Raw genomic sequence first — 12,008 nt, 5'->3', positions numbered from 1 at the left:
TTTATAGCTGGATGACAACCCCTATCAGGCACTGTCATGTTTTTATGCCAGCATGTGCTATCCAATGCAGAAACAGCTCAGGCCTCACACAAGTATTTGAAAAAAAGGGATTATATTTGCAGGAAATGTCATGATTTTAGGTGTCCAGCCACCGCCTATAGGGAAACATAGTGAGGCCTATGCAGTCCTGGCCTCCCATATATACAGACGATCCAGCTGTTATCGGGGGACTTCTAAAACAGAAAAGAAGGAAAAATTAAAGGAGAACTCCACTTCTCCTGATCGACATCTGTCTAGAATTAGAATCTACAAATCCTCCGTCTGTTTTGTGCGGATCCTGACTCTTCTGCTCCGTTCACATCTAAAGCTAAAGTGAACCTTCAGCATTTACAATATCAGAGAGCAGTGCATTGTGGGAGCTCACGAGACCTTTATCAAATTAGAGCCCAGCTCTTTGGTCACATGTCTGACTTTGGGAGGGGCTAAGCTGCTGTCTGTTTCCAAGGGCAACCAGAGTTTCCCAAGTTGCTTTGTATGTGAATGGAGAGAGTGGTGGAAACCCATGGGACGTACATTGTGTCCTGTATACAAAGAGGTCGGGCTTGTGCAAATTTGTGTTTTTTGCAATTAAGGTGGTGTTTTCGGACACAAAGGGGGTGGGGCTTAAAATAATTGTAAAATGTTGGGAGTTATACAAAGAAGTTGTGCCCTGTAGTCCCATAGTCTATAGCAGGGCTCAGCAACCTTCGGCACTCCAAATGCTGTGAAACTACAACTCCCAGCGTGCTCCCTTCACTTCTACGGGAGTTTCAAGAACTGTTGAGCAAGTGTGCATGCTGGGAGTTGTAGTCTCACAGCAGCTGGAGCGCCGACCCTTGAGCTGCAGGGACCGGCCTGAGAGTGAGGACTTACCGTTGAGAATATGGAACTGATCCGCCGCCTCGCAGAACCCTGTAAAACAAAAATACCGCAGTCGGTCAGGAAACAATATGGCGGCTGGGAGTGGTCCTCTAAGCCCCGCCCCATGTAGTAGCCACACCCCACAGCACTCACCATATGACGGGAAGGGATATATATATTCCAGGTCTATTCCCTGCTTCCCGGCGAGATCGTCGAACTTCCGGTAGATGTCGTCACTCACTGAGTTTTTACGTCCTAAAAAAATATATACGACATAGAAATCACTTATTTGGTGTTTTCTTCTCCATTCACAGCCAAAGCTGAGTCCCCAGGATTCCTGCTACAACGAGACAGACGATCTGTTAGGGGGTGGAGCTGAACTGTTGTCAGCTTTGGATGTGAATGGAGCAGGTTGTTGTATGGAGGGGGGTTGGGTGCTTCTTATATCTACTGACCATAGAGTTTAAGGGTTATCTTGTTCCTCCTCTGGTAGTACAATATGGCGTAATTCTGGTAGTCCGTCTCCCCCACGACCATGTCCAGCGACCCTACGTATCCCCGCGCTAAGGAGAAGGAACACATTTATACTATATAATAAACATGCAAAACTCACACTTAGGGCTCATGCACGTGGCCGTATGTAATTTGCTGTCCGCAAGGAAAAAAAACGGATGACATCCGTGTTGCATCCGTTTTTTGCAGATCCATTGTAACAATGCCTGAACAGGACATGTTCTATATTTTTTTTTTGGGGACGGACATACGGACACGGAATGCACACGGAGACATTTCCGTTTTTTTTTTTTCAAGCCCCTTTGAAATGAATTGTTCCGCATATAGACCTGTAAAAAAAACGGAACAGAAATGGAAGAAAAATCTGATTGGGTGCATGAGCCCTTAAAGGGATGGTCCACCTGACATTTCATTAGATTTTCAGTGTGGTTTTTGATCTCTTGCAAGCTGCTGTTTACAGATGTGATATATGGTGGTTCTTTGTGTTTCAGTATCTCTGCTTGCTGTCAGTGCATGGGAACAAGTCTTTATATCCAGAAACTAAAAAACCTGCTCTGACCTAATGCTTCTAACAGCTGAAGCTTTGTACCCGCTGCAGACAATACCTGTCTCCTGCACTGATACATTGTAACAAACTATCAGAACAGGGGAGAGACCCACGCTGCTGATGTGTTTAGCTCATAGTGGCTGGATGCAATTGTAACAAACCCTGAGCTGTACCAAGCATATGGTCTGTATAGATTTTTAATCTCTGAAAATAAACCAGACAGTTTCCATTCACTGACTGCAAGCAGTGTAAAATGGTGATGAACTGAATCCCAGTATGTTGGTGTTTTATTATTATTTAGAGATTATTTCACAATCCGCTATCCTACTTATTGACAGTTTCCAGCAGATTTTTTTCTACCCTGTCACAAAAACAGAAAAAAACAGGAATTTTTGTGATGCGTATATAACAGACATGAAGCGGGGCTTGCTGACTATATAAAGGCGGAGTGTCCCTTTAACCCGTCCCCCATATAACCAACCTTTCAGGGTGAACCTGCCCTTGGCGGATTTGCTCGGTTGATAAGAATGTTTGATCTCCCAACAGATCCCGTCCCTGAGAGAGAAGATGACATGAACCGTTATGGAGCCTGTTCACACTGCTGGACTGACATATATGCCGTATCCGCCCTCAGCAGCGTATACAGATCTGCCTGCTGATGGTTTCCTTACAGTTTCCGGAAGGTGCTGACGGCCATCGTCTCCGCTCCCCGAGCATTCTTGGACAGCGAGGCCTGAATGATGGTGGCCTCCACCCGATGGTTGTTTGTCTTCAGGTAATTACAGTCCGAAGCGACTGATAGAAGATACCACTTTCCTGAGAACTGAGAGTACAACTCCCATCAGTGCCGCCAATAATATACTCCTCCCTGAGAACTGAGAGTACAACTCCCATCAGTGCCGCCAATAATATACTCATCCCTGAGAACTGAGAGTACAACTCCCATCAGTGCCGCCAATAATATACTCATCCCTGAGAACTGAGAGTACAACTCCCATCAGTGCCGCCAATAATATACTCCTCCCTGAGAACTGAGAGTACAACTCCCATCAGTGCCGCCAATAATATACTCATCCCTGAGAACTGAGAGTACAACTCCCATCAGTGCCGCCAATGCTATATTGTAATACAGCGATAAACACAAATGATCAAATGTAGTGTACATATCAGTCACCTCCAGCTGCTGTATCTAATCCTATCCTGTGTGATACTGTCTGCTGAGCTGTGTAACTAATCCTATCCTGTGTGATACTGTCTGCTGAGCTGTGTATCTAATCCTCTGCTGTGTGATACTGCCTACTGAGCTGTGTATCTAATCCTATCCTGTGTGATACTGTCTGCTGAGCTGTGTATCTAATCCTATCCTGTGTGATACTGCCTGCTGAGCTGTGTATCTAATCCTATCCTGTGTGATACTGTCTGCTGAGCTGTGTATCTAATCCTCTGCTGTGTGATACTGCCTACTGAGCTGTGTATCTAATCCTATCCTGTGTGATACTGTCTGCTGAGCTGTGTATCTAATCCTATCCTGTGTGATACTGTCTGCTGAGCTGTGTATCTAATCCTATCCTGTGTGATACTGTCTGCTGAGCTGTGTATCTAATCCTATCCTGTGTGATACTGTCTGCTGAGCTGTGTATCTAATCCTCTGCTGTGTGATACTGCCTACTGAGCTGTGTATCTAATCCTATCCTGTGTGATACTGTCTGCTGAGCTGTGTATCTAATCCTATCCTGTGTGATACTGTCTGCTGAGCTGTGTATCTAATCCTCTCCTGTGTGATACTGTCTGCTGAGCTGTGTATCTAATCCTATCCTGTGTGATACTGTCTGCTGAGCTGTGTATCTAATCCTATCCTGTGTGATACTGTCTGCCGAGCTGTGTATCTAATCCTATCATGTGTGATACTGTCTGCTGAGCTGCTGTATCTAATCCTATCCTGTGTGATACTGTCTGCTGAGCTGCTGTATCTAATCCTATCCTGTGTGATACTGTCTGCTGAGCTGTGTATCTAATCCTATCCTGTGTGATACTGTCTGCCGAGCTGTGTATCTAATCCTATCCTGTGTGATACTGTCTGCCGAGCTGTGTATCTAATCCTATCCTGTGTGATACTGTCTGCCGAGCTGTGTATCTAATCCTATCCTGTGTGATACTGTCTGCTGAGCTGTGTATCTAATCCTATCCTGTGTGATACTGTCTGCTGAGCTGTGTATCTAATCCTATCCTGTGTGATACTGTCTGCTGAGCTGTGTATCTAATCCTATCCTGTGTGATACTGTCTGCTGAGCTGTGTATCTAATCCTATCCTGTGTGATACTGTCTGCTGAGCTGTGTATCTAATCCTATCCTGTGTGATACTGTCTGCTGAGCTGTGTATCTAATCCTATCCTGTGTGATACTGTCTGCTGAGCTGTGTATCTAATCCTATCCTGTGTGATACTGTCTGCCGAGCTGTGTATCTAATCCTGTCCTGTGTGATACTGTCTGCCGAGCTGTGTATCTAATCCTATCCTGTGTGATACTGTCTGCTGAGCTGTGTATCTAATCCTATCCTGTGTGATACTGTCTGCCGAGCTGTGTATCTAATCCTATCCTGTGTGATACTGTCTGCTGAGCTGTGTATCTAATCCTCTCCTGTGTGATACTATCTGCTGAGCTGTGTATCTAATCCTGTCCTGTGTGATACTGTCTGCTGAGCTCTATATCTTATCCTATCCTGTGTGATACTGTCTGCTGAGCCATTGTATCTAATCCTATCCTGTGTGATACTGTCTGTTGAGCCATTGTATCTAATCCTATCCTGTGTGATACTGTCTGCTGAGCTGTGTATCCAATCCTGCAATGTGTGATACTGTCTGCTGAGCTGTGTATCTAATCCTATCCTGTGTGATACTGTCTGCTGAGCTGTGTATCTAATCCTATCCTGTATGATACTGTCTGCTGAGCTGTGTATCTAATCCTATCCTGTGTGATACTGTCTGCTGAGCTGTGTATCTAATCCTATCCTGTGTGATACTGTCTGCCGAGCTGTGTATCTAATCCTATCCTGTGTGATACTATCTGCTGAGCTGTGTATCTAAACCTATCCTGTGTGATACTGTCTGCTGAGCTGTGTATCTAATCCTGTCCTGTGTGATACTGTCTGCTGAGCTGTGTATCTGATCCTATCCTGTGTGATACTGTCTGCTGAGCTGTGTATCTAATCCTATCCTGTGTGATACTATCTGCTGAGCTGTGTATCTAATCCTGTCCTGTGTGATACTGTCTGCTGAGCTCTATATCTTATCCTATCCTGTGTGATACTGTCTGTTGAGCCATTGTATCTAATCCTATCCTGTGTGATACTGTCTGCTGAGCTGTGTATCCAATCCTGCAATGTGTGATACTGTCTGCTGAGCTGTGTATCTAATCCTATCCTGTGTGATACTGTCTGCTGAGCTGTGTATCTAATCCTATCCTGTATGATACTGTCTGCTGAGCTGTGTATCTAATCCTATCCTGTGTGATACTGTCTGCTGAGCTGTGTATCTAATCCTATCCTGTGTGATACTGTCTGCCGAGCTGTGTATCTAATCCTATCCTGTGTGATACTATCTGCTGAGCTGTGTATCTAAACCTATCCTGTGTGATACTGTCTGCTGAGCTGTGTATCTAATCCTATCCTGTGTGATACTGTCTGCTGAGCTGTGTATCTAATCCTATCCTGTGTGATACTGTCTGCTGAGCTGTGTATCTAATCCTATCCTGTGTGATACTGTCTGCTGAGCTGTGTATCTAATCCTATCCTGTGTGATACTGTCTGCTGAGCTGTGTATCTAATCCTATCCTGTGTGATACTGTCTGCTGAGCTGTGTATCTAATCCTATCCGGTGTGATACTGTCTGCTGAGCTGTGTATCTAATCCTCTCCTGTGTGATACTGTCTGCTGAGCTGTGTATCTAATCCTATCCTGTGTGATACTGTCTGCTGAGCTGTGTATCTAATCCTATCCTGTGTGATACTGTCTGCCGAGCTGTGTATCTAATCCTATCCTGTGTGATACTGTCTGCTGAGCTGTGTATCTAATCCTATCCTGTGTGATACTGTCTGCTGAGCTGTGTATCTAATCCTATCCTGTGTGATACAGTCTCCTGGGCTGTGTATCTAATCCTATCCTGTGTGATACTGTCTGCTGAGCTGTGTATCTAATCCTATCCTGTGTGATACTGTCTGCTGAGCTGTGTATCTAATCCTATCCTGTGTGATACTGTCTGCCGAGCTGTGTATCTAATCCTATCCTGTGTGATACTGTCTGCTGAGCTGTGTATCTAATCCTCTCCTGTGTGATACTATCTGCTGAGCTGTGTATCTAATCCTGTCCTGTGTGATACTGTCTGCTGAGCTCTATATCTTATCCTATCCTGTGTGATACTGTCTGTTGAGCCATTGTATCTAATCCTATCCTGTGTGATACTGTCTGCTGAGCTGTGTATCCAATCCTGCAATGTGTGATACTGTCTGCTGAGCTGTGTATCTAATCCTATCCTGTGTGATACTGTCTGCTGAGCTGTGTATCTAATCCTATCCTGTATGATACTGTCTGCTGAGCTGTGTATCTAATCCTATCCTGTGTGATACTGTCTGCTGAGCTGTGTATCTAATCCTATCCTGTGTGATACTGTCTGCCGAGCTGTGTATCTAATCCTATCCTGTGTGATACTATCTGCTGAGCTGTGTATCTAAACCTATCCTGTGTGATACTGTCTGCTGAGCTGTGTATCTAATCCTGTCCTGTGTGATACTGTCTGCTGAGCTGTGTATCTGATCCTATCCTGTGTGATACTGTCTGCTGAGCTGTGTATCTAATCCTCTGCTGTGTAATACTGCCTACTGAGCTGTGTATCTAATCCTATCCTGTGTGATACTGTCTGCTGAGCTGTGTATCTAATCCTATCCTGTGTGATACTGTCTGCTGAGCTGTGTATCTAATCCTATCCTGTGTGATACTGTCTGCTGAGCTGTGTATCTAATCCTATCCTGTGTGATACTGTCTGCTGAGCTGTGTATCTAATCCTATCCTGTGTGATACTGTCTGCTGAGCTGTGTATCTAATCCTATCCGGTGTGATACTGTCTGCTGAGCTGTGTATCTAATCCTCTCCTGTGTGATACTGTCTGCTGAGCTGTGTATCTAATCCTATCCTGTGTGATACTGTCTGCTGAGCTGTGTATCTAATCCTATCCTGTGTGATACTGTCTGCCGAGCTGTGTATCTAATCCTATCCTGTGTGATACTGTCTGCTGAGCTGTGTATCTAATCCTATCCTGTGTGATACTGTCTGCTGAGCTGTGTATCTAATCCTATCCTGTGTGATACAGTCTCCTGGGCTGTGTATCTAATCCTATCCTGTGTGATACTGTCTGCTGAGCCGTGTATCTAATCCTATCCTGTGTGATACTGTCTGCTGAGCTGTGTATCTAATCCTATCCTGTGTGATACAGTCTCCTGGGCTGTGTATCTAATCCTATCCTGTGTGATACTGTCTGCTGAGCTGTGTATCTAATCCTATCCTGTGTGATACTGTCTGCTGAGCTGTGTATCTAATCCTATCCTGTGTGATACTGACTGCTGAGCTGTGTATCTAATCCTATCCTGTGTGATACAGTCTCCTGAGCTGTGTATCTAATCCTATCCTGTGTGATACTGTCTTCTGAGCTGTGTATCTAATCCTATCCTGTGTGATACAGTCTCCTGGTCTGTGTATCTAATGTGCAGGGCGGTGAGGTCATGTGACGGTCATGTGACATCACTAGGACGTAGTCTATGGTTTGCACACAGGATGTATATGTTTGGCACCTGGAGCTGGAGCTGTTGGGAGTTGTAGTTTCCAAGGGTTGGACACCATGAGATGCGGCTGTATATATGAAAGTCCAGCTCACCCTTAGACGTCTTTCACATGACCGCTTTTTATTTTTTTCCGTTTATGGGCCGTTTTTTACGGTCCGTATACGGTACCATTAATTTTAATGGTTCTGCAAAAAAAAAAAACGGATTGTACTCCGTATGCATTCCGTTCCGTTGTTATTGTCCTATTATTGCCCTCAAATCACGTTCCGTGGCTCCGTTTCAAGTCAATGGGTCCGCAAAAAAGAAAACGGAACACATACGGAATTGCATCCGTATGTCTTCCGTATCCGTTCCGTTTTTGCTGAACCACCTATCGAAAATCTTAGGCCCAGCCGAATTTTTTCTATTTAATTACTGTATACGCCATGTGGAAAAATGGAACTGAAATGAAACGGAAACAAAAAACGGAACAACGGATCCATGAAAAACAGACCGCAAAACACTGAAAAAGCCATACGGTCGTGTAAAAGAGGCGTTAATCTGTTACGCGTGCACGGAACGAATCAAGTAGATTCCACAGTTCAAACGATATAAAGGAGGATTTCCCGCGCTTGTATGTACCGTAGCTTCCTTGCGATATCTTTATTTTCCAAAAACAGCTTCACAAATAAGGACCAATTCGCACCCTCCTGCACAGTTGACGCGTTTCGAACTTTGGCGTTCATTGTCGTAACCGTGTGTGGCCCCTGTCGCTCCGGTTTAAGGATATTCAGTCCGACCCTCCCGAAGGGAGGAGGGAACAGACCACCCCTCCCCCAGAAGCCGCAGCCTGTTTCACTAGCTTACATTCAATATAAAATCTGCATAGAAAAAAGGAAAATCTACCGACCAGAATAGAGAAAAAATAATCATATATACAAAGAATAAATATAAAAATATATGCAGATCCCACAGGATAAAAGATATATAACAATGTAATTAGATGCCATTGAGAAAGTGACAATCCCGATTCGAGGCGGTAATATAAAAAACCGCATCCTACAAAGGGAGGCATATTGGAGGCTCCGATTGAACGCCAGACGCCCCCTAGGGCTGAATAAGAGGAACTAATGTTTATTTATTATCACGCGTTATCTGCTCCCCGGTACCGTTTATAGCATCTTTATGCCGTTTCTAGTATTTTTTTCACACCGAGCTATAGATTGCTAATCAGGCATCTAATTACATTGTTATGTGGTCATTGTATGAACTGCATATATTTTTATATTTATTCTTTATATATATGTCTATTATTTCTCTATTTTGTTAGGTGGATTTTTCTTTTTTCTATGCAGTTTTTATATTGAATGTAAGCTATTTATATAGGTGGTAGAAACAGGCTGCGGCTTCTGGGGGAGGGGTGGTCTGTTCCCTCCCTCCCTTCTACCTTCGTGAGGGGGGGGGGGGGGGGGCGGACTGAATATCCTTAAACCGGAGCGACAGGGGCCACACACGGTTACGACAATGAACGCCAAAGTTCGAAACGCGTCATCTGTGCAGGAGGGTGCGAATTGGTCCTTATTTGTGAAGTTGTTTTTGAAAAATAAAGATATCGCAAGGAAACTACATACAACAAGCGCTGAAAATCCTCCTTTTTATCATAAGATGCTGCGGCCCCTGGAAGGTGGCATCAGTGGTGGCTGGTACGGCCTCAGATGGAGCCCCCCATTGCCTAGGACTGAGGTCGGTGTTGGCCCCCCGCTCCAGCCCCTTCCCCCGCACTCTCACCTGCTTGATGTTGAAGTTGGCCGCACTCTGTATCTTGTTTATCGGACTCTCCGGGGGCTTCTTGTTTCTTTGCCCCCAGGTATAAGGAAGGATGCAGAGGACCGTGACGACGAGGGCGACGTTCAGGGGTGACATGGTGGACGGGAGCCTGAGCTATAATGAAGCCCTCCCCGGCGGCGCAGAGCTGTGTACACGGCCAGTGTTTGCTGGGTGGTTGGGAAATCCTTATCTGTTTGCAGGAATTGACAAGCTTTGTGTGGCCCCAAAGGTCAGGGCCTCAGTCCTCCCACCGGGGCGGAGCCACAAGACCCCCTAGCTGCCACAGGAGGATATGGGGGGAAGGGGGGAGTTGTACTGACACCAGCTGCACATCCATAAGATCTGTACTCAGCCCAGTCCACCATGACGACTTCTCTCAACCATGAACCATTCTGCAGAATTAAATGCTTTTCTTTGATTCATCGCTTTTCCAACCCCCCCTACAGAAACCTGCCACCCATAGTGCCCCACTCAGTAATAGTGCCGCCATTGTGACACACAGCAGTAGTGTCCCTTTTCCACCTACACAGTAACAGTACCTGCTTTATGTCCTCACACAGTACTGCCTCCTTTGTGCCCCCCCACACAGTAATAGAGCCTCTGTTGTGCTCCCATAGTAATACTGCCTCCTTTGTGCCCCCATAGTAATACTGCCTCCTTTGTGCCCCCATAGTAATACTGCCTCCTTTGTGCCCCCATAGTAATACTGCCTCCTTTGTGCCCCCATAGTAATACTGCCTCCTTTGTGCCCCCATAGTAATACTGCCTCCTTTGTGCCCCCATAGTAATACTGCCTCCTTTGTGCCCCCATAGTAATACTGCCTCCTTTGTGCCCCCATAGTAATACTGACTCCTTTGTGCCCCTCATAGTAATACTGCCTCCTTTGTGCCCCTCATAGTAATACTGCCTCCATTGTGCCCCTCACACAGTAATACTGCCTCCGTTGTGTCCCCCACACAGTAATACTGCCTCCGTTGTGCCCCCCACACAGTAATACTGCCTCCTTTGTGCCCCTCATAGTAATACTGCCTCCGTTGTGCCCCCCCACACAGTAATACTGCCTCCTTTGTGCCCCCATAGTAATACTGACTCCTTTGTGCCCCTCATAGTAATACTGCCTCCATTGTGCCCCTCACACAGTAATACTGCCTCCGTTGTGTCCCCCACACAGTAATACTGCCTCCGTTGTGCCCCCCACACAGTAATACTGCCTCCTTTGTGCCCCTCATAGTAATACTGCCTCCGTTGTGCCCCCCCACACAGTAATACTGCCTCCGTTGAGCCCCCCACTCAGTAATACTGCCTCCGTTGTGCCCCCCACTCAGTAATACTGCCTCCGTTGTGCCCCCACTCAGTAATACTGCCTCCGTTGTGCCCCCCACACAGTAATACTGCCTCTGTTGTGCCCCCCACTCAGTAATACTGCCTCCGTTGTGCCCCCCACACAGTAATGCTGCCTCCGTTGTGCCCCCCACACAGTAATACTGCCTCTGTTGTGCCCCCCACACAGTAATACTGCCTCCGTTGTGCCCCCCATAGTAATACTGTCTCCTTTGTGCCCCCCACACAGTAATACTGCCTCCGTTGTGCCCCCCATAGTAATACTGCCTCCTTTGTGCTCCCTACACAGTAATACTGCCTCCTTTGTGCCCCCCATAGTAATATAGTGCCTCCCTCATGTCCCACACAGTAATATAATGCCTCCTCTGGGCCCCCCAGAGTAATATTGCCTCCTTTGTGTCCCCCCAGTAATACTGCCTCCTTTGTGCCCGCCACAGTAATACTGCGTCCTTTGTGCCTCCACACAGTAATATAATGCCTCCTTTGTGCCCCCCAAGTAATACTGCCTCCTTTGTGCCTTCACACAGTAATATAATGCCTCCTTTGTGCCTTCACACAGTAATATAATGCCTCCTTTTTGCCCCCTATAGTAATAGTGCCTTCTTTGTGCCCCCCACACTGTAATACCCAACTGGATCGGAGGCCTGAGGATGCGGGTTGCAGTTGAGGATGCGGGTTGCAGTTGAGGATGCGGGTTAGAGTTGAGGATGCGTGTTGCAGTTGAGGATGCGTGTTGCAGTTGAGGATGCGGGTTGCAGTTGAGGATGCGTGTTGCAGTTGAGGATGCGTGTTGCAGTTGAGGATGCGTGTTGCAGTTGAGGATGCGTGTTGCAGTTGAGGATGCGTGTTGCAGTTGAGGATGCGTGTTGCAGTTGGGGATGCGGGTGCAGTTGAGGATGCGGGTGCAGTTGAGGATGCATGTTGCAGTTGAGGATGCGGATTGCAGTTGATGATGCGGGTTAGAGTTGAGGATGCGGGTTGCAGTTGATGTTGCGGGTTGCAGTTGATGTTGCGGGTTGCAGTTGATGTTGCGGGTTGCAGTTGATGATACGGGTGCAGTTGAGGATGCAG

At 46.3% G+C, this 12,008-nt stretch overlaps 1 protein-coding gene across 1 annotated transcript; it reads right to left on the bottom strand.

The window, feature by feature from the left end:
- C8G (complement C8 gamma chain) lies at positions 1-9,758 on the bottom strand. Its single transcript, XM_040405215.1, has 7 exons — positions 9,557-9,758; positions 2,632-2,783; positions 2,442-2,515; positions 1,356-1,463; positions 1,054-1,155; positions 913-951; positions 1-233 (listed from the first exon to the last, which is right to left on the bottom strand). The coding sequence occupies exons 1-7, from the start codon at positions 9,689-9,691 to the stop codon at positions 220-222; spliced, it is 624 nt and encodes a 207-aa protein (XP_040261149.1). The 5' UTR covers positions 9,692-9,758; the 3' UTR covers positions 1-219.
- Between the last annotated feature and the right edge of the window lie 2,250 nt (positions 9,759-12,008).

This window comes from Bufo bufo, chromosome 8, assembly GCF_905171765.1.
Source record: "Bufo bufo chromosome 8, aBufBuf1.1, whole genome shotgun sequence".
Taxonomy (NCBI): Eukaryota; Metazoa; Chordata; class Amphibia; order Anura; family Bufonidae; genus Bufo; species Bufo bufo.
The sequence above is the reverse complement of the archived record's forward strand: the minus strand, read 5'-3'. Positions and strand labels throughout refer to the sequence as shown.

What these genes read in the sequence shown, in the direction of transcription:
- C8G (XM_040405215.1), bottom strand. Translation starts at nt 9,691, where the DNA reads ATGTCACCCCTGAACGTCGCCCTCGTCGTCACGGTCCTCTGCATCCTT. An exon ending in GATAACCCTTAAACTCTATG is followed by an intron (nt 1,156 to 1,355) that starts GTCAGTAGATAT and finishes ATATTTTTTTAG; the next exon opens with GACGTAAAAACTCAGTGAGT. An exon ending in ATATCCCTTCCCGTCATATG is followed by an intron (nt 952 to 1,053) that starts GTGAGTGCTGTG and finishes TTTGTTTTACAG; the next exon opens with GGTTCTGCGAGGCGGCGGAT.